At 44.4% G+C, this 22,552-nt stretch overlaps 2 protein-coding genes across 2 annotated transcripts; both read right to left on the reverse strand.

Moving 5' to 3' along the window:
• Nucleotides 1–8,938: 8,938 nt before the first annotated feature.
• Nucleotides 8,939–13,560, reverse strand: LOC129827239 (zinc finger protein ZFP2-like). Its single transcript, XM_055887975.1, has 7 exons — nucleotides 13,411–13,560; nucleotides 13,207–13,306; nucleotides 12,965–13,096; nucleotides 11,374–11,645; nucleotides 11,147–11,214; nucleotides 10,591–10,781; nucleotides 8,939–10,300 (listed from the first exon to the last, which is right to left on the reverse strand). The coding sequence occupies exons 1-7, from the start codon at nucleotides 13,528–13,530 to the stop codon at nucleotides 9,114–9,116; spliced, it is 2,070 nt and encodes a 689-aa protein (XP_055743950.1). The 5' UTR covers nucleotides 13,531–13,560; the 3' UTR covers nucleotides 8,939–9,113.
• A 131-nt stretch (nucleotides 13,561–13,691) lies between these two features.
• LOC129827203 (histone-lysine N-methyltransferase PRDM9-like) lies at nucleotides 13,692–17,706 on the reverse strand. The gene is made up of 5 exons (XM_055887940.1): nucleotides 17,581–17,706; nucleotides 17,256–17,373; nucleotides 16,719–16,847; nucleotides 13,902–13,987; nucleotides 13,692–13,697 (listed from the first exon to the last, which is right to left on the reverse strand). Exons 1-5 carry the CDS (start codon nucleotides 17,596–17,598, stop codon nucleotides 13,692–13,694), a joined length of 357 nt encoding a protein of 118 aa, XP_055743915.1. The 5' UTR covers nucleotides 17,599–17,706.
• Between the last annotated feature and the right edge of the window lie 4,846 nt (nucleotides 17,707–22,552).

Consider the following 22,552-nt stretch of genomic DNA (forward strand, 5'->3'; position numbering starts at 1 on the left):
TCTACGTTGAGACCGAAGGGAGCAAGGGTCTTTAAGTTAAAGATCCAGGCAGCCTCTCGTTTTAACAATATATTATCAAGGTCACCCCCTCTCCTAGGGAGGGTGACATGTTCGATGCCAATATAACGCAGAGACGAAATCGAGTGGCCTGCATTCAAAAAGTGGGCCGCAACTGGGTAGGTCAAGTTTTTGCACCTGATGGTGCTACGATGCTCTGAGCTACGTACTTTTAATTTGCGCTTTGTTTTACCCACATCATTTTTACCAGCCTAGTGGTTTGACCATTGAGCCAGTAACCGAACGGTTGCTAGATCGAATCCCCAAGCTGACAAGGTAAAAATCTGTCGTTCTGCCACTGAACAAGGCTTAACCCACTTTTCCTAGGCCGTCATTGTAAATAAGAATTTGTTCTTAACTGACTTGCCTAATTAAATAAAGGGTTAAACAGATAACATTTTTAAATAGGGTGCCATTAGAGACGTAGCGTGAACCTCAGACACAGCAGCAATGGCAGACGCTACTCAGATGAACCAAGGCAAGATAGGACAGGACACACACACACACACCTCAGACCTGTGTATCTTTCTTCTGCTACAGACCAGTCGAATCCAGCCATGATACTATAGAGACACTAAGCCAGCTCAGCAGACAGACCTGCTGGAGCAACGCTGGCACTCCTTGTTATTTCTCTAACCTTGTTACTCTCTCTAATATCTCTGGTTCTGTCCATTCCTCTCTCTCATCTTTCTGGTTCTCTGTCCATTCCTCTCTCTCATCTGTCTGGTTCTCTGTCCATTTCTCTCTCCAATCTATCTAGTTCTCTGTTCATGTCTCTCACTCATCTCTCTGGTTCTCTGTCCATTCCTCTCTCTCATCTCTCTGGTTCTCTGTTCATGTCTCTCACTCATCTCGGTGGTTCTCTATCCATTACCTTTTCTCATCTGTCTGGTTCTCTGTCCAATCCTCTCTCTCATCTGTCTGGTTCTCTGTCCAATCCTCTCTCTCATCTGTCTGGTTCTCTGTCCAATCCTCTCTCATCTGTCTGGTTCTCTGTCCATTCCTCTCTCTCGTCTCTCTGGTTATCTGTCTATTTCTCTCTCTCATCTCCCTTTCTCTGTCCAATCCTCTCTCTAATCTCTCTGGTCCTCTGTCCAATCCTCTCCCATATTTCTGGTTCTCTGTCCATTACTCTCTCTCATCTCTCTGCATAACTGTCCATTCCTCTCCTATCTCTCTGGTTCGGTCCATTCTTCTCTCCCATCTCTCTGGTTCGGTCCATTCTTCTCTCCTATCTCTCTGGTTCGGTCCATTCCTCTCTCTCATCTCTCTGCATAACTGTCCATTACTCTCTCTCATCTCTCTGCATAACTGTCCATTCTTCTCTCCCATATTTCTGGTTCTCTGTCCATTACTCTCTCTCATCTCTCTGCATAACTGTCCATTCCTCTCTCTCATCTCTCTGGTTCTCTATCCATTCCTCTCTCTCATCTCTCTGGTTCGGTCCATTACTCTCTCCCATCTTTCTGGTTCTCTATCCAATCTTCTCTCCTATCTCTCTGGTTCGATCCATTACTCTCTCCCATCTTTCTGGTTCTCTGTCCTTTCCTGTCTCCCATCTCTCTGTTTGTCTTTCCATTCCTCTCCCATCTCTCTGTATATCTGTCTATTCCTCTCTCTCCCATCTTTCTAGTTCTCTGTCCATTCCTCTCTCCCATCTTTCTAGTTCTCTGTTCATTCCTCTCTCTCATCTTTCTGGTTCTCTGTCCATTCCTCTCTCCCATCTTTCTAGTTCTCTGTTCATTCCTCTCTCTCATCTTTCTGGTTCTCTGTCCATTCCTCTCTCTCATCTCTTTGGTTCTCTGTCCATTCCTCTCTCTGGTGCTCTGTCCATTGCTCTCTTTATACTCACTGGATAGTTGTCAATTAACCTCTCCCATCTCTCTGGATATCTGTCCATTCCTCTCTCTCATCTTTCTGGTTCTCTGTCCGTTCCTCTCTCTGTGCTCTCACTACATCTCTCTCCCATTTCCTATTCCTTAACTTCCTCCTCATTCCTTCTCTCTCTCTCCTTTCTTCACCCTCTGTCTCCCGTTCCCTCTCTCCCAGGCTCAATACAGGCTTACCCTTGACCCATTCCTGACCAGCGGCCATACTGGGTTTATTAAGCATCTCAGAGTAATAGTTCTAAACTTGGATCACGTATCAACTTTCACGTTTTAATGTCACGTGCACATGTACATTGAAATGCCTTTATTGCAAACTCCCAACCCAACAATGCAGTAATCAATATCAATGTGGTACTGAAAATAACTAGGTAGAACAAAAACACAATAATACTATATACAGTGCCCCCCCCCCCCCCATCCACGTAGTCATATTCATGATGATCTAAAAGACTAAACTGATCCTAAACCAGCACTGTTACCCTTAGACAGATGCTTGATAAATGGCCACAGAACAGGAGACAATCCAGGTAGGAGATTAGGATGTGTGTGTAGTGATTTTCCACTAGGTGGTGTTACTGTGACAGATTGTAGAATAGGGCTTTTGGTACAGATCTAGGATCAGTATATCCTGCCTAAAACCTAACCTTCGTTATCAGGGAAGACCTTAGATCAGTGTTTAGGGGCAACTTCATCCTAGTCCTAGCAACGTCAGCTCCTGAGAAAGACCAGGGCCCTGTATTAGAGTAGAGGACCAGGGCCTTGTATTAGAGTAGAGGACCAGGGCCCTGTATTAGAGTAGGGGACCAGAGCCCTGTACAAGAGTAGAGGACCAGGGCCCTGTATTAGAGTAGAGGACCAGGGCCATGTATTAGAGTAGAGGACCAGGGCCCTGTATTAGAGTAGAGGACCAGGGCCCTGTATTAGAGTAGGGGACCAGGGCCCTGTATTAGAGTAGAGGACCAGGGCCCTGTATTAGAGTAGAGGACCAGGGCCCTGTATTAGAGTAGAGGACCAGGGCCCTGTATTAGAGTAGAGGACCAGGGCCCTGTATTAGAGTAGAGGACCAGGGCCCTGTATTAGAGTAGAGGACCAGGGCCCTGTATTAGAGTAGAGGACCAGGGCCCTGTATTAGACGAGAGGACCAGGGCCCTGTATTAGAGTAGAGGACCAGGGCCCTGTATTAGAGTAGAGGACCAGGGCCCTGTATTAGAGTAGAGGACCAGGGCCCTGTATTAGAGTAGAGGACCAGGGCCCTGTATTAGAGTAGGGGACCAGGGCCCTGTATTAGAGTAGAGGACCAGGGCCCTGTATTAGAGTAGAGGACCAGAGCCCTGTATTAGAGTAGAGGACCAGGGCCCAGTATTAGAGTAGAGGACCAGAGCCCTGTATTAGACGAGAGGACCAGGGCCCTGTATTAGAGTAGAGGACCCGGGCCCTGTATTAGAGTAGAGGACCAGAGCGATGTATTAGAGTAGAGGACCAGGGCCCTGTATTAGAGTAGGGGACCAGAGCCCTGTACAAGAGTAGAGGACCAGAGCCCTGTACAAGAGTAGAGGACCAGGGCCCTGTATTAGAGTAGAGGACCAGAGCCCTGTATTAGAGTAGAGGACCAGAGCCCTGTACAAGAGTAGAGGACCAGGGCCCTGTATTAGAGTAGAGGACCAGGGCCCTGTATTAGAGTAGGGGACCAGAGCCCTGTACAAGAGTAGAGGACCAGGGCCCTGTATTAGAGTAGAGGACCAGGGCCCTGTATTAGAGTAGAGGACCAGGGCCCTGTATTAGAGTAGAGGACCAGGGCCCTGTATTAGAGAAGAGGACCAGGGCCCTGTATTAGAGTAGAGGACCAGGGCCCTGTATTAGAGTAGAGGACCAGGGCCCTGTATTAGAGTAGAGGACCAGGGCCCTGTATTAGAGTAGAGGACCAGGGCCCTGTATTAGAGTAGAGGACCAGGGCCCTGTATTAGACGAGAGGACCAGGGCCCTGTATTAGAGTAGAGGACCAGGGCCCTGTATTAGAGTAGAGGACCAGGGCCCTGTATTAGAGTAGAGGACCAGGGCCCTGTATTAGAGTAGAGGACCAGGGCCCTGTATTAGAGTAGGGGACCAGGGCCCTGTATTAGAGTAGAGGACCAGGGCCCTGTATTAGAGTAGAGGACCAGAGCCCTGTATTAGAGTAGAGGACCAGGGCCCAGTATTAGAGTAGAGGACCAGAGCCCTGTATTAGACGAGAGGACCAGGGCCCTGTATTAGAGTAGAGGACCCGGGCCCTGTATTAGAGTAGAGGACCAGAGCGATGTATTAGAGTAGAGGACCAGGGCCCTGTATTAGAGTAGGGGACCAGAGCCCTGTACAAGAGTAGAGGACCAGGGCCCTGTATTAGAGTAGAGGACCAGGGCCCTGTATTAGAGTAGAGGACCAGAGCCCTGTATTAGAGTAGAGGACCAGAGCCCTGTACAAGAGTAGAGGACCAGGGCCCTGTATTAGAGTAGAGGACCAGGGCCCTGTATTAGAGTAGGGGACCAGAGCCCTGTACAAGAGTAGAGGACCAGGGCCCTGTATTAGAGTAGAGGACCAGGGCCCTGTATTAGAGTAGGAAAGTGTTTCCCAACTCCTTGAGTGGCACCCAACAGATGCACCACACACATTACCATGTAATACACAGACACACTATACACACACACAACACACACACACACACACACACACATACACACTTGAAATAACTTATATTATCTATCCTGATACCTAGTGGCTTTACCCTGCCTTGAAGTTGGACGTTTACATACACCTTAGCCAAATACATGTAAATTCAGTTTTTCCCAATTCCTGACATTTAATCCTAGTAAAAATTCCCTGTTTTAGGTCAGTTAGGATCACCACTTTATTTTAAGAATGTGAAATGTCAGAATAATAGTAGAGAGAATGATTTATTTCAGCTTTTATTTCTTTCATCACATTCCCAGTGGGACAGAAGTTTACATACACTCAATTAGTATTTGGTAGCATTGCCTTTAAATTGTTTAACTTGGGTCAAACGTTTCGTGTAGCCTTCCACAAGCTGTCCACAATAAGTTAGGCGAATTTTGGCCCATTCCTCCTGACAGAGCTGGTGTAACTGAGTCAGGTTTGTAAGGCCTCCTTGCACGCACACACTTTTTCAGTTCTTCCCACAAATTTTCTATAGGATTGAGGTCAGGGCTTTGCGATGGCCACTCCAATACCTTGACTTTGTTGTCCTTAAGTCATTTTGACACAACTTTGGAAGTATGCTTGGGGTCATTGTTCATTTGGAAGACCCCTTTTGCGACCAAGCTTTAACTTCCTGACTTATGTCTTGAGATGTTGCTTCAATATATCCACATAATTTTCCTCCCTCATGATGCTATCTATTTTGTGAAGTGCACCAGTCCCTCTTGCAACAAAGCACCCCCACAACATGATGCTGCCACTCCCGTGCTTCACGGTTGGGATGGTGTTCTTCGGCTTGCAAGCCTCCCCAATTTCCTCCAAACATAAAGATGGTAATTTTGGCCAAACAGTTCTATTTTTGTTTCATCAGACCAGAGGACGTTTCTACAGAAAGTACGAACTTTGTCCCCATGTGTAGTTGCAAACCGTAGTCTGGCTTTTTTATGGCGGTTTTGGAGCAGTGGCGACATCCTTGCTGAGCGGCCTTTCAGGTTATGTCCATATAGGACTCGTTTTACTTTGGATATAGATACTTTTGTACCGGTTTCCTCCAGTATCTTCACAAGGTCCTTTGTTGTTGTTCTGGGATTTATTTGCACTTTTCGCACCAAAGTACGTTCATCTCTAGGAGACAGAACGTGTCTCCTTCCTGAGCGGTATGACGGCTGCGTGGTCCCATGGTGTTTATACTTGCGTACTATTGTTTGTGCAGATGAACGTGGTACCTTCAGGCGTTTGGAAATTGCTCCCAAGGATGAACCAGACTTGTGGAGGTCTACAATTGTTTTTCTGAGGTCTTGGTTGATTTCTTTTGATTTTCCCATGATGTCAAGCAAAGAGGCACTGAGTTTGAAGGTAGGCCTTGAAATACATTCACAGGTACACCTCCAATTGACTCAAATTATGTCAATTAGCCTATCAGAAGCTTCTAAATCCATGACATAATTTTCTGGAATTTTCCAAGCTGTCAACTTAGTGTATGTAAACGTCTGACCCACCGGAATTGTGATACAGTGAAATAATCTGCCTGTAAAAAAATTGTTTGAAAAATTACTTGTGTCATGCACAAAGTAGATGTCCTAACCAACTTGCCAAAATTATAGTTTGTTAACAAGAAATTTGTGGAGTGGTTGTAAAACAAATGACTCCAACCTAAGTGTATGTAAACTTCCGACCTTATCTGTATCTACCGCAAATACCTTATTAGTATCTATCCTGATGCCTAGTCACTTTAACCTGCCTTCATGTACATATCTAGTGCCTTTGGAAAGTATTCAGACCCCTTGACTCCACATTTTGATAGGTTACTGACGTGTTCTAAAATTGATTAAATTGCTTTTTTTCTTCAATATATACACATTACCCTATAATGACTGAGTAAAAACAGGTTTTTATAAAATATTGCTAATTTATAAAATATATATTTTATAAATATGACATTTACTTAAGTATTCAGACCCTTTACTCAATACTTTGTTGAAGCACCTTTGGTAGTGATTACAGACTTGAGTCCTCTTGGGTATGATGCTACAAGCTTTGGGGAGTTCATCCCATTCTTTTCTGCAGATCGTCTCAAGTTGTCTGGTTGGATGGGGAGCGTTGCTGCACAGCTATTTTCAGGTCTCTCCAGAGATGTTCAATCGGGTTTAAGTGCGAGCTCTGGCTGGGCCACTCAAGGACATTCAGAGACTTGTCAAGAAGCCACTTCTGCGTTGTCTTGGCTGTGTGCTTAGGTTCGTTGTCCTGATGGAAAGTGAAACGTCACCCCAGACTGAGGTCCTGAGAGCTCTGGAGCAGGTTTTCATCAATTATCTCTCAGTACTTTAGTCCGTTCATCTGTCCCTCAATCCTGACTAGTCTCCCAGTCCCCGACGCTGAAAAACATTCCTACAGCATGATGATGCCACCACCATGCTTCACCGTAGGGATGGTGCCAGGTTTCCTCCAGAAGTGACGCTTGGGAATCAAGCCAAAGAGCTCAATCTTGGTTTCATCAGACCAGAGAATCTTGTTTCTCATGGTCTGAGTCTTCAGGTGCCTTTTGGCAAACGTTTTATTCAGGAGTGGTTTCCATCTGGTCAGTCTACTATAAAGGCCTGATTGGTGGAGTGCTGCAGAGATGGTTGTCATTATGGAAGATTTTCCCATCTCTTGGTGACCTCCCTGAATAAGGCCCTTCTCCCCCGATTGCTCAGTTTGGCCGGGCGGCCAGCTCTAGGAAGTCTTGGTGGTTCCAAACTTCTTCCATTTTTAAGAATGATGGAGGCCACTATGTTCTTGGGGACCTTCAATGCTGTAGAAATGTTTTGGTACCCTTCCCCAGATCTGTGCCTAGACACAATCCTGTCTCGGAGCGCTACAGACAATTCCTTCGACCTCTAGGCTTGGTGTGACCTTATATAAACAGGTGTGTGCCTTTCCTAATCATGTCCAATCAAAGGAGTTTACCATAGGTGGACTCCAATCAAGTTGTAGAAACCTCTCAAGGATGATCAATGGAAACAGGATGCACCTGAGCTCAATTTCGAGTCTCATAGCAAAGGGTCTGAATACTTTTGTAAATACTGTATTTTTGATTTTAGTACATTTGCACACAAAAAAATAAAACCCTGTTTTCACTTTGTCATTATGGGGTAATGTTTGTAAATTGCTGAGGATTTTTCATTTTATTTAATCAATTTCAGAACAAGGCTGTAACGTAACAAAATGTGAAAATATCTACCTCAAATACCCTATCCTGATAATGACTTTACCCTGCCTTCTGGAAAAGATCTACCTCAAATAACTTATCTATCCCGATAATGACTTTACCCTGCCTTCTGGACAATATCTACCTCAAATAACTTATCTATCCTGATAATGACTTTACCCTGCCTTCTGGAAAAGATCTACCTCAAATAACTTATCTATCCCGATAATGACTTTACCCTGCCTTCTGGACAATATCTACCTCAAATAACTTATCTATCCTGATAATGACTTTACCCTGCCTTCTGGAAAAGATCTACCTCAAATAACTTATTATCTATCCTGATGCCTAGTCACTTTAGTCCACTGACTGCAGTTGGGGGTACTGGAGTAGGGGACCACTGGAGTTGTGAACCAAAGGAGTAGGGGACCAGTTTTGGACCTGGTCCTAGATTACCACTCCTACTTCAGAGACACCGTGAATCCTGGGACTGGACTTCAACTGAAGGAATTACTTGGGGGAGAAAAACCACCAATCTAATGATAATCTACCATTTAGAAGCAGCCCTCCTGTACTAGGTATTCAAGTGTTTTTTAATTAGAAATAGTTTAGATAACTGAAAGGTGTAATTAAATGATTGATATTAATTTAATTCATGGTCAAATGAAATGACTTTTATCAAGATCGAGTTACGCACTGGTCAGTTCCTTGACCATTCCTGCTCAGTTAATAAGTGTTGGCGGGCTGAAGAGGCTTCGAGTACCTGAAGATGATTAAAAACATGGATCATCAAAGTTTAAATGTACTTATGGAATGCAAATCATCATCAACAGGAAGTCAACAGTGAATGATAAGGATGAAGGAGATGAGTGAATCCTCTGGGTGATTTGTTAATATCTGACACTAAATTCACAAGATGGACCACTGGAGTGTAAAGAAATATATTTTATTATCATGTAAAAATGGATAAAAATCTTGTCATGTTTATAACTTGGGAAGTATTCATTTCAGTTTAAAAAATACTTTTCTTAATAGTTCATGTTTATATACATACATTTATGTAAGATTTCATTGTTTTCATACTATAAAATATGATTCATACATTTATGCGTATTCAATTGTATTACAATGACACAGTACTTTGAGAGAATTAAAAAAGTGTTGACAGTTTTATGAATATCCTAATTTATATCCAAATAGTTCAACAGTGTCTATATAAAGACGCATCAGTCATGTTTCATGATGAAACATTATACTTTATTACATCACTCTCCCAATGTCAAGAGAATCTAAAGTTCCACTTCCGTACACTTTTTACAACACTGGTGTCTCTTTAGATGTCCTGACTGAGTGAAACTCTTCCCACACTGTGAGCAGTGAAACGGCTTCTCTCCTGTGTGGATGAGCTGGTGTGTTCTGAGGTTAATCCCTCTATTGAAGCTCTTCCCACACTGAGAGCAGTGGAACGGCTTCTCTCCTGTGTGAGTGAGCTGGTGTGTTCTGAGATGACTCCCTCTATTGAAACTCTTCCCACACTGTGAGCAGTGAAACGGCTTCTCTCCTGTGTGAATGAGCTGGTGTTGTCTGAGATTACCCCCTGTAGTGAAACTCTTCCCACACTGAGAGCAGTGGAACGGCTTCTCTCCTGTGTGAGTGAGATGGTGTCTGGTGAGACAACCCCCTGTAGTGAAACTCTTCCCACACTGAGAGCAGTGGAACGGCTTCTCTCCTGTGTGAGTGAGATGGTGTCTGGTGAGACAACCCCCTGTAATGAAACTCTTCCCACACTGGGAGCAGTGGAACGGCTTCTCTCCTGTGTGAGTGAGCTGGTGTGTTCTGAGATTACCCCCTGTAGTGAAACTCTTCCCACACTGAGAGCAGTGGAACGGCTTCTCTCCTGTGTGAGTGAGATGGTGTCTGGTGAGACAACCCCCTGTAGTGAAACTCTTCCCACACTGGGAGCAGTGAAACGGCTTCTCTCCTGTGTGAGTGAGCTGGTGTGTTCTGAGATTACCCCCTGTAGTGAAACTCTTCCCACACTGAGAGCAGTGGAACGGCTTCTCTCCTGTGTGAGTGAGCTGGTGTTGTCTGAGACAACCCCCTGCAGTGAAACTCTTCCCACACTGGGAGCAGTGGAACGGCTTCTCTCCTGTGTGAGTGAGCTGGTGTTGTCTGAGACAACCCCCTGCAGTGAAACTCTTCCCACACTGAGAGCAGCGGTGTGGTCGTGGCTTGTCTGTCTCCCTCGGTTTCCTGGTGGGAGCTGGGTTGGAGGAACGTGAGGTGTTTCCATGGTGCTGTGAGCTGCTGGAGGACATGAGATTATCTGATCTGATCTCTCCACTCCTCAACAGTCTGACATACTCATCATGGTGACATCTCTTTATGTGCTTGTGGAGGAAGATCTGAGAGGTGAAGGAAAACGGACAGCCAGAGCACGAGAAGATCTGGACCTGGGACAACTCAGTGTTCACATCTGAGAGAGAGATGAAGGAGAGAAAGAAGAGAAATCAAGATCACAAGGTGCATGATCATTATTGTTCCAGACAACTTGACATGTACAGAGAAAACTCAGGACCAGTATGATAATACACCACAGAAAATATATTTAAAATCAATGAGTGTCAATTGAGAAATTAGTAATAATGAGTAAAAATGAAGTAATAGGAGGTAAATAGAAAATTAATGTAAGAGGAGTGAACCGAGGAGGACAAAGTAAGGGCAGAGAGAGAGGGATGAAGAGAGGAGGAAGAGTGGAGAAATGACCTTTAGCAGAGCTCTTTTTGTCCCAGAGGTAGTCGAAGACAATGCCCAGGTCTCTGGCGTACTCCTCTCCGTACCAAACCAACAGCTCCTCTCCAACAGCTATGGGCTTACAGCAGCGATACAGAATCCCTCCTTGGTACTGGAAGGACACCAGATTCTGTTCTTCTTCACGACGAGCACAGTTCACATACCTGAGAAAGAGAGAGAGAGGGAGAGACAGAGAGAGAGAGAGAGGGAGAGAGAAAGAGAGATGGAGAGACAAAGAGAGAGAGAGAGAGAAAGAGAGAGGGGGATAGAGAGAGAGAGACAGCTAAAGAGCAGTAGGGGGTTAATTATGTACATGAGATTGAGGTTATCAACTATCAAATAGAGTATGAAACAGGTAGGTGCAGTGGTTCCTCGCAATGACGCAATTTACCACAATCTGCCACCATCTACCACAAAGTGTTGCCGCATGAAGCTCAAAACTTTTAATTGAGGAACCACTGTAGGTACAGAGAGAAACAGAAGGAGGAAGAGGACTGTGAGACTTCCTCTGTACTTCAGTGTTGCTCACCTCATCCAGTTGGAGTGAGTGTCTCTCCCAGCATCGATGTAGTCGTCCCAGTGTCTACTCTTGTAGATCTGAGGAAAACAACTATTTATATTTACAGTTTTGATCAGGTTGGAAAAAATGTAAGCACAGCCCAATGACACACACACACACACACACACACACACACACACACACACACACACACACACACACCACACACACCACACACACACACACACTTCTCTCACCATCCAGGAGTAGCCACTCTCCATGGCTTGGTCCTTGTCTGTGAGCTCTCCTTCATAAGGTCCATAGTGGGCTCCTGCAGGCACAGTGTTTCCTTGGTTGAACACCCCCAGTCCTGCTTCAGGGATGCTTGATGTTCGGATCTCCAGGCCGGACGGCAGGGTGAGTCTGGCCCTGTCAGAGGTTCCTAGAGGGGCAGGGATGTCAGGGACGAAGAGGGGAGGACCATGGACCTCACACTCCTCCATGAAGAAAGACTTGCAGTCCTCACAGTCTGGGAGAGAGAAAGAGAAACTGAACATGTTAAATGTCAGTTATTATGATGATGATGATGAAGACATGCATTCAAAATGTAAAAAAACAGCGTGGTTGAGTGAAAGAGAGCACACAAAAAACTATACATACCTCAGCTTAAACATCAGCGCCACAGGTAAGCTGTGAACGATCTGAGACAAGGCAAGAAGGGCCTTCTACGCCATCAAAAGGAACATAAAATTCGACATCCCAATTAGGATCTGGCTAAAAATACTTGATTCAATTATAGAACCCAATGCCCTTTATGGCTGAGGTCTGGGGTCTGCTCACCAACCAAGAATTCACAAAATGGGACAAAAACCAAATTGCAGAATTCTGCAAAAATAAATATACAAAGTAAAACACCATATAATGCAAAGCAGAATTAGGCCGATACCGCTAATTATCGAAATCCAGAAAAGAGACGTTAAATTCCACAACCACCTACAGAGAAAGCTGGTCCTAGGGCTCTGTTCACAAACACAATTGTATTTTTATTTAACCTTTATTTAACTAGGTAAGTCAGTTAAGAACAAATTCTTACTACTTACAATGACTACCTACCGGGGAACAGTTAAATGCCTTGTTCTGGGGGAGAACAACAGATTTTTACCTTGTCAGCTCGGAGGATTTTATCCAGCAACCTTTCAGTTACTGGCCCAATGCTCTAACCACTAGGCTACCTGACACCCCTCAAACAGACCCCACAGAGCCCCAGGACAGCAACATAATTAGACCCAACCAAATCATGAGAAAAGAAAAAGATAATTACTAGACAACTAGAATGCTATTTGGCCCTAAACAGAGAGTACACAGTGGCAGAATACCTGACCACTGTGACTGACCCAAAGTTAAGGAAAACTTTGACTATGTACAGACTCAGTGAGCATAGCCTTGCTATTGAGAAAGGCCACTGTAGGCAGACCTGGCTCTCAGGAGAAGACAGGCTATGTGCACACTGCCCTAACCTCCTGCCAAATGTATGACCATATTAGAGAGACATATTTCCCTCAGATTGCACAGACCCACAAAGAATTTGAAAACAAATCCAATTTTGATAAACTCCCATATCTACTGGGTGAAATACCAGTGTGCCATCACAGCAGCAACATCTGTGACCTGCTGCCACAAGAAAAGGTCAACAAGTAAAAAACAAACACCATTGTAAATGCAACACATATTTATGTTTATTTATTTTCCCTTTGGTACTTTAACTATTTGCTCATCATTACAACACTGTATATAGACATAACATGACATTTGAAATGTCACTATTCCTAGAGCGAGAGAGAGACTCACAGAGGTAGTGATCATCTTTGGGGACCTCCTCCTCTGTGTAAGTGATTCTTGGTCTGTCTCTCAGGTTTCTGCTGCGCTTGTATGTGTTCAGCTCTGCTTTCTGCCTTTCCAGCCGCTCTCTCTTAGACAGGCCTGGTACACACAAACACAAAATAAGCTATTTTCTCTGAAGCTAATGAAACAAATGGGTTTTAAATCACCATCTCAAACTCTAACAGTCTTTTCTTGTCTGTCTCTGTTACCTGAGGTTGATGGTTTGGGGTGCAACAAACGAGCCCCTTGCTGTGTGGAACTCCTTGCCTCCCCTCCACTGGTGCTGGGGGTCGCTTCACTCTGACCCTCCTGGAAAGAGACAAGACCACTGGGTCTATGTGTCATCATCACCTTTGATTTGAAGCAACATTAATGAAAATATATTGTGTGTTGTGTATGACAGTAACACACACCTTGGCTCCTAGCCCTTCCTGTACTCCACTGTGGGTGTCTGCTGTGCTGCCGTCTCTGAGGAAGGCCACTTCTTCTTCAGTCAGCTCCTCCATTAATGGCTGGGCGGGTTCTGTCCCCATATTACTGGGTCCTGCCTCCTCGCCGCTGGGGGGCTGCTGAGGACCAAAGGAGAGGGGTGGGGGGACAGAGCGTTATATGACAACGATGAACAGACAGAGTTGTCAGCCCTCTTTATCTACAATAGAGCAATTACATACCGAACATGATATACATTTTAAATTCAGGGCTGTAACACAACAAAATGTGGAATAAGTCAAGGGGTATAAATACTTTCTGAAGACACTGTATAACCATAATTTAATTCATTAGTTCACACTTCACAGCTCCAGTCCTTGAGAGGACTAGTATCTGCTAGCGTAGTGAAGAAGAGAAACAAAAACTCAGAAGATGTATTACATGCACCTGTGCAGGTGCTTTAAAAGACAGTTACCTGTACTGTAAGTGTAGCAGGTTTGTCAGGCTGAGGGACTCCCTGAGATGCTGGTTTCCTGGTTGGGCGTCGGAAGCTCCGGGATGCTATGGGGAAAGATCAGAGAATTAATATAAGTGCTACCTAGCTACTAACAGACCTCTTCTATTAGGAACGTCAAACGTTCAGCCTGCTGCACAGACCCTAGCCTAGAGCGCCTGGTTAAATTGTCCTTAGGACCATTTTTTATTAATCTCTAAAATGGTTAAAACTAATGAGAAATATATGTGATTATATAAAAAAAATCTGTGAGTTTGCTTCATTTACTATCATCCTAACTTAAGATATTTAATTATTTCAATTAATATATTTTACACTACTTTCCATGAAGTGGACAGTATGTGCTACTACTTTAAACAACCCCATGTTTTAACCACATCGAATTGGGGGAAACAACCTCCTTTTGACCTCAGATTGATGATTTCAGTATAAAAGTTTATAGTCAAAATGGCACAGAATGGATCAATTACATTAAACAGATTAATATTTTTGGTTTTGTACTGTTGATTTTGTTATACAGTGCATTCAATAAGTATTCAGACCCCTTTCCTTCTCCCACATTTTGTTATGTTACAGCCTTATTCTAAAATTGATTCAATAAAAAATGTCCACACCAATCTACACAAAATACCCCATAATGACAAAAGCAGGTTTATAGAAATGTTTGCACATTTATAAAAAAATTATTTACATATGTTTTCAGACCCTTTGCTATGAGACTTGAAATTGAGCCAAGGTGCATCCTGTTTCCATTGATCATCCTCTGAGATGAGATCCTCTACAACTTAATTAGAGTCCTAGTGGTATCTGAGTAGGTCCTACCAGTCTAGTGGTATCTGGGTAGGTCCTACCAGTCTACTAGTCTAGTGGTATCTGGGTAGGTCCTACCAGTCTAGTGGTATCTGGGTAGGTCCTACCAGTCTACTAGTCTAAGGGTATCTGGGTAGGTCCTACCAGTCTACTAGTATCTGGGTAGGTCCTACCAGTCTACTAGTATCTGGGTAGGTTCTACCAGTCTACTAGTATCTGGGTAGGTTCTACCAGTCCAGTGGTATCTGGGTAGGTCCTACCAGTCTACTAGTCTAGTGGTATCTGGGTAGGTCCTACCAGTCTACTAGTCTAGTGGTATCTGGGTAGGTCCTACCAGTCTAGTGGTATCTGGGTAGATCCTACCAGTCTACTAGTCTAGTGGTATCTGGGTAGGTCCTATCAGTCTACTAGTCTAGTGGTATCTGGGTAGGTCCTATCAGTCTACTAGTCTAGTGGTATCTGGGTAGGTCCTATCAGTCTACTAGTCTAGTGGTATCTGGGTAGGTCCTACCAGTCTACTAGTCTAGTGAAATCTGGGTAGATCCTACCAGTCTAGTGGTATCTGGGTAGGTCCTACCAGTCTAGTGGTATCTGGGTAGGTCCTACCAGTCTACTAGTCTAAGGGTATCTGGGTAGGTCCTACCAGTCTACTAGTCTAGTGGTATCTGGGTAGGTCCTATCAGTCTACTAGTCTAGTGGTATCTGGGTAGGTCCCATCAGTCTACTAGTCTAGTGGTATCTGGGTAGGTCCTATCAGTCTACTAGTCTAGTGGTATCTGGGTAGGTCCTACCAGTCTACTAGTCTAGTGAAATCTGGGTAGATCCTACCAGTCTACTAGTATCTGGGTAGGTCCTACCAGTCTAGTGGTATCTGGGTAGGTCCTACCAGTCTAGTGGTATCTGGGTAGGTCCTACCAGTCTACTAGTCTAGTGGTATCTGGGTAGGTCCTACCAGTCTACTAGTCTAGTGGTATCTGGGTAGGTCCTATCAGTCTACTAGTCTAGTGGTATCTGGGTAGGTCCTACCAGTCTACTAGTATCTGGGTAGGTCCTACCAGTCTACTGGTCTAGTGGTATCTGGGTAGGTCATACCTGTCTACTGGTCTTGTGGTATCTGGGTAGGTCCTACCAGTCTACTTGTCTAGTAGTATCTGGGTAGGTCCTACCAGTCTAGTGGTATCTGGGTAGGTCCTACCAGTCTACTGGTCTAGTGGTATCTGGGTAGGTCCTACCAGTCTACTGGCCTTGTGGTATCTGGGTAGGTCCTACCAGTCTACTGGTCTTGAGGTATCTGGGTAGGTCCTACCAGTCTACTTGTCTAGTAGTATCTGGGTAGGTCCTACCAGTCTACTAGTCTAGTGGTATCTGGGTAGGTCCTACCAGTCTACTGGTCTAGTGGTATCTGGGTAGGTCCTACCAGTCTACTGGCCTTGTGGTATCTGGGTAGGTCCTACCAGTCTACTGGTCTTGAGGTATCTGGGTAGGTCCTACCAGTCTACTAGTCTAGTGGCATCTGGGTAGGTCCTACCAGTCTACTAGTCTAGTGGTATCTGGGTAGGTCCTACCAGTCTACTAGTTTAGTTGTATCTGGGTAGGTCCTACTAGTCTAGTGGTATCTGGGTAGGTCCTACCAGTCTACTGGTCTTGTGGTATCTGGGTAGGTCCTACCAGTCTACTGGTCTAGTGGTATCTGGGTAGGTCCTACCAGTCTACTGGTCTTGTTGTATCTGGGTAGGTCCTACTAGTCTAGTGGTATCTGGGTAGGTCCTACCAGTCTACTGGTCTTGTGGTATCTGGGTAGGTCCTACCTACTATTCATACAGAGTAGAGCCATCCTGAGTTAGGTTCCTGTTTCGCTCTTGATATTCAATAAGCATCATAGACTGGTACTGACAGGCCTCTCTTAGCACTCCCTTTCTACTAACATGATACGTCTTATAACATCCTCGTTTATTACTACTGCTCTACCTGGTGGGCATCTTTCCAGTCGAGGGGTCCACTCATCCTCCTCTGAGTCGCTGGGTGCAAAAAGCGGAGCAGTGTTCAACAATTTAGGTCTGCCTCTCCTCATAAACGCAGGTACTGGGGAGTTCAGCCCTGAGGGACACATTAGCACACACAGTAGAGACACTGATCAATACAACACACAGTAGAGAGTGGTGTAGAGCAGTTTCGCGGGGACCAGCAAGGTCTGAGCAGAAATTTGACGTTTTACAGTGAATTTCCTGCAATTCTAAAAAACAAATGCCAGGGCTTTATTGTGTTCATATGCTATATGGGGAGGGGGAGGTAACCTCCAGGGTATTTTGGGGGGATGGGGCCCTAAGAAAAACCACACCTTGTGGGAGCTGCTGGTTGGGTATGTGGTATGCCAGTGAGTAGAGACATGGCTCAATACAACACAAAGGCAGAGAGACTCCTCTATGACAGGAGTAAAAAAAAACTAAAGTAATACTGATAAATCGAAAATGTCCTTTTGTCTCTGTTAAAATCTAGGACACTTACCTATAGTAAGCATAGCCAGGTGGTTCCTCTTCAAGTTTCTGTACCGCACTTTCTCACATTTCACTAGATGGGTCCATTCCATCTTTGAGAAATAGGTCTTCAAATCATGGAAATCATCCTAGTGGGAGTCCACAGGTGTATGAAGTTGGCCCAGGTATAAATGCCACAAGCAGTAATCACCTGAACATCTCAGATAGCCACAGCTAGATAGATGGCTAAATGTTATCATAACATCAAGTTACCTGTCCATCATCAGTATCTTTGATTATGCTAGTTAGTTAACTTACCGTTAGCTGATAGGATAGCTAGGCATGTTTCAACTCACCTCATCCGAAGAACTCATCCTTGCTTGCTGTTGTCGTCCCTGAAGTCCTTTGACCCTGAACTTGTAGCTACAGTACACTTATTGCTAGTCAAATTCGAAATATAGGAAAATTGTTAGCAAATATGATTATCAACTGTTAATTTGTCAGCACGTTGCTAATTTAACTATTTTGGTAAACTAGCTAAAGTTAGCGTTACCCTTTTAGCGAGATAGCTACCACTAACTAGACATTTATTTCAGTACAGTAACGTTGCAGGAGCTAGCTAATTTAGCACTGGCGAACTTGTTGATGGTAATTTAGCTAGCTACATTTAGCTAGCTACATTACCGAGCTAACAAATTATTCCCAATATAACCGATAACATATCAATGTTGTACAATGTTGAGCCCGTTATTCTTGCTAGCTAGCTAAATTACCTGCCTTTTGAAACCGTTGTTTGGGAAAAAACTTTAAACTGAGGTAAATTGTGAGAGCAACTGAGCACGCCCAATGGACCGCGAGACAACTTCTGGCGCCAAACATACAACCCCGGGAAAGAAGGTGGAAAATCACTGACCCGAACGCTCTCTGCCTAATGGTGCACGACGCCGGGATTTCTGGAGTCGACTCCGACTTCTGTGGTTGGATTCATTGGAGTCGATTCTTGTTCGACTCAGAACACGCTGAAGCGGATGCACACACGCACAACCACCCCAGTATTGCAGAGTCCATTAGGAACACTGCATTTACGTTCTAGAGGACAGACATGGGCATGATGCTGACCATTTGCCTATAAATTGCGTATTTTGTTTGAATATAGAAGGTGAAATGTAGGAACTATAATTTTTCAGTGATATTTCTGCTGTGCTCTGCTTTGACGGATCCCATGAGATGATGCTGTGATAAACCTATTATTTGCTATGTTATAGCCCTATTCGGACGGGTATTATTAGAGACTTTGGTTTTGTAATTACTATCCAAACATGTGCGTTATTCCAGATGATTTTCACACAGTATTAGTTTTCCAAACTGCCCCCTGTAATTCTTAATTTGTTGTTATTCAAATCAAATTGTATTGGTCACATACACATTTAGCATATGTTAATATGGGTGTAGCGAAATGCTTGTGTTCCTACCTCCAACAATTGAATTGACTCTTACGACGGAACCCTGGAGGATTTTACTGTAGGCGTGAATATTTTCAACATCATGTCTAGACGAGTAAAGGCTACACTGATAACTCGTGCTTGGCAGCCAAAGGTCTCCCCGTAATATTTAAATTGTTGACGTGATGAAGTGTGATCATAGTCATTATTTTAGCGATCCATCCATGGTAGACGTCCTTCCTAATAACAATGCCCCCCATCCTAAACGCTAATATGTGTTTGGTCTTCGGTCTGTTTCATGTAGAATAGCTCATCCTACTCACTGATAGCCCCTACTTTAGTGAACTTGAGCGAGACATTGCAGCCAAGATATTGCGAAATACAGCATTACATATAGCCTACACCTTTTGATTACCGATGCACGGTTCTGACTGTCTGCCTTGTGGCCGAGATGCCTACAAATTCCTGGCTATGCCCCTTCCATCTCTCTCTCTCTCTCTCGCTCGCTCTTCCTTTGTTGTAAAATGCAAGAGTTTGTGTTCTCCAAATAGACTACAGAAAAGAGTTTCCTTCCTAGAGGAATCGAAGCTTGACACCCAGAAATGGGAGTCGAGGAATCTATTATTTTGGAGTCGACTCCCCACCTCTAGTTGCACAACTGTTGCTGTCCATGGCGCTGACAGTCCGGCCAGTATGTCTCTTCATTATCTGATAGAGCTCAATGCTTGACTGTTTCTATGTAGAATTATTAGCTATACCCACAGTGGTCTAAAATAGGTTTCTGAAATGAATGACTATTCAGACATAAATCCATTGCTTTTAGGCTACAGACTACTGGACAGATTTTTATCGCACCGAGACACAGGGAAGGGAAAGGGGATACCTGGTCCATTGCACAACTGAACAAATTCAACCAAAATGTGTTTATCCCAACTCTGAATCAAAGAGGTGAGAGGACTGCTTTAATGGATGTCATTGGCACACCAGGAGCAGTTGTTAACTGTCTTGCTCAAGGGAAGAACAGCAGATTTCCCCACATTGCCTGGTCAGGGATTTGAACCAGATACCATTTGGTTACTGACCCAACACTCTTAGAACCACTTGGCTACCTGCCGTTCCCAGACAAACTCAGTGAGAGATAGAAAGCCGGGTAGGGAAAGCAGAGGGAGAAAATAAATAGAGCAGCAGCAGGGAGACAGAGAGAGCGGGCGAGGGAGAGCGGTGAGAGAGCAAGAGAGAGAGAGAGAGAGTGGCCTGTACCCATCAGGTGTGGCAGTAGGTTGGAAGGTTGGATGGATAGCTCTTGTCTTCACTCCCACAGCGCTCACCTACCACACACACACACACACACACACACACACACACACACACACACACACACACACACACACACACACACACACACACACACACACACACACAGGTACAAAAACATACAAAATGAAGGATAGAGAGAAAGGGAGAGAGCAAGGAGAATCAAAGAGAGAGAAAGTGATGAGAAGTTGGTGTAAGAGCCCAGCCCTGTAGGCAAAAAGGCAATATCCGTCACCATGGCATTAATTATAGTCTTTATTCATTAGAGTGTCCCCCGGGGGCCGGGTTATTATACAGGCCCCAATTAGGCTTGCGGTGAGCTAATGACGCCGGAGCCTCAGCCTGGGTTGGACAGCGGGCGATGGGAGGAATACGGAAGTATACAGGGATGAAATGCCTTCATCAGCCCTTTTCTTACCTATGCATAGTCACTTCGCCCCCCACCGACATGTACAGATTACCTAAACTAGCCTGTACCCCTGCACACTGACTCGGTACCGATGCCCCCTGTATAAAGCCTCCACACTGACTCGGTACCGATGCCCCCTGTATAAAGCCTACACACTGACTCGGTACCGGTGCCCCCTGTATAAAGCCTCCACACTGACTCGGTACCGGTGCCCCCTGTATAAAGCCTCCACACTGACTCGATACCGGTGCCCCCTGTATAAAGCCTCCACACTGACTCGGTACAGGTGAGTTATTTTAATTTTAAATAAATAAATAAAACATGTGAATAGGGCAGTGTTTTCTTGTGCTGTGCTACCCCCTCTGGTAGACTGAGGTACTACAGGGAGGAAGGGTGTTAGTGTGAGAAAGATTGTCAGGGAAGGCCAGGGTTGTCAGGGAAGGCCAGGTTGTCAGGGAAGGCCAGGGTTGTCAGGGAAGGCCAGGTTGTCAGGGAAGGCCAGGTTGTCAGGGAAGGCCAGGGTTGTCAGGGAAGATCAGGTTGTCAGGGAAGGCCAGGTTGTCAGGGAAAACCAGGTTGTCAGGGAAGGCCAGGTTGTCAGGGAAGGCCAGGGTTGTCAGGGAAGGCCAGGTTGTCAGGGAAGGCCAGGTTGTCAGGGAAAGCCAGGGTTGTCAGGGAAGGCCAGGTTGTCAGGGAAGGCCAGGTTGTCAGGGAAGGCCAGGGTTGTCAGGGAAGGCCAGGTTGTTAGGGAAGGCCAGGGTTGTTGTGTGTATGATCTTCCTGTATCTACAGGCAGCGTCATGACCGGAACCCTTGAGAACCAAGACCTAAAACCCAGACCAGAAGGTAAGGGGGGGGTGGGGGTGGGGGTGTCCTTCTCAATTAAATGGATGGATGGATGGATCTGGGCAAGCTCCCTGAGGGGCAGAGGAGGTCTTCAGTCCCACTGACACAGCACTTACCTACCGCGTTCACACACAGACACAAAAAGTACAAAAGTATCCCATTGTCATACTTGAGTAAGAATACCTTAATAAAAAATTACTCAAGTAAAGTGAAAGTCACCCAGTAAAATACTACTTGAGTAAAAGTCTAAAAGTATTTGGTTTAAAACATACTTAAGTATTAAAATTAAAAGTATAAATAGTTTCACATTCTTTATATTAAGCAATCCTGATGGCACGATGTTCTTGTATTTTTTATTTACAGATAGCCAGGGGCACACTCCAACACTCAGACATAATTTGTGTTTAACGAGTCCGCCAGATCAGAGACAGTAGTAATGACCAGGGGTGTTCTCTTGATAAGTGTGTGAATTGGACCATTTTCCTGTCCTGCTAAGCATTTGAAATGTACCAAGTACTTTTGGATGTCAGAGAAAATGTATGGGGTAACAAGTACATTATTTTCTTTAGGAATATAGTGAAGTAAAGTAAATATAAATTGTAAAGTAAAGTACTATATACAGTGCTTCAAATTATGTTTACCTTAAATTATGCCACTAAATAACCCGATTGGCTCTGGGTGAGTGGATACTGAAAGGCTAGAAAGCATCCATCCAGAACTACAGATTACATTATCCCTGTATAACAGAACTACAGATTACATTATCCCTGTATAACAGAACTATAGATTACATTATCCCTGTATAACAGAACTACAGATTACATTATACCTGTATAACAGAACTACAGATTACATTATCCCTGTATAACAGAACTATAGATTACATTATCCCTGTATAACAGAACTACAGATTACATTATCCCTGTATAACAGAACTACAGATTACATTACCCCTGTACAATGGCCCCCACCAGAACTACAGGTGATATTACCCCTGTATAACAGAACTACAGATTACATTATCCCTGTATAACAGAACTACAGATTACATTATCCCTGTATAACAGAACTATAGATTACATTATCCCTGTATAACAGAACTACAGATTACATTACCCCTGTATAACAGAACTACAGATTACATTATCCCTGTATAACAGAACTACAGATTACATTATCCCTGTATAACAGAACTACAGATTACATTACCCCTGTACAACGGCCCCCACCAGAACTACAGATGATATTACCCCTGTATAACAGAACTACAGATTACATTTTCCCTTTATAACAGAACTACAGATTACATTATTCCTG

The sequence above is a fragment of the Salvelinus fontinalis genome, chromosome 29 (genome assembly GCF_029448725.1).
Source record: "Salvelinus fontinalis isolate EN_2023a chromosome 29, ASM2944872v1, whole genome shotgun sequence".
NCBI classification, from domain to species: Eukaryota; Metazoa; Chordata; class Actinopteri; order Salmoniformes; family Salmonidae; genus Salvelinus; species Salvelinus fontinalis.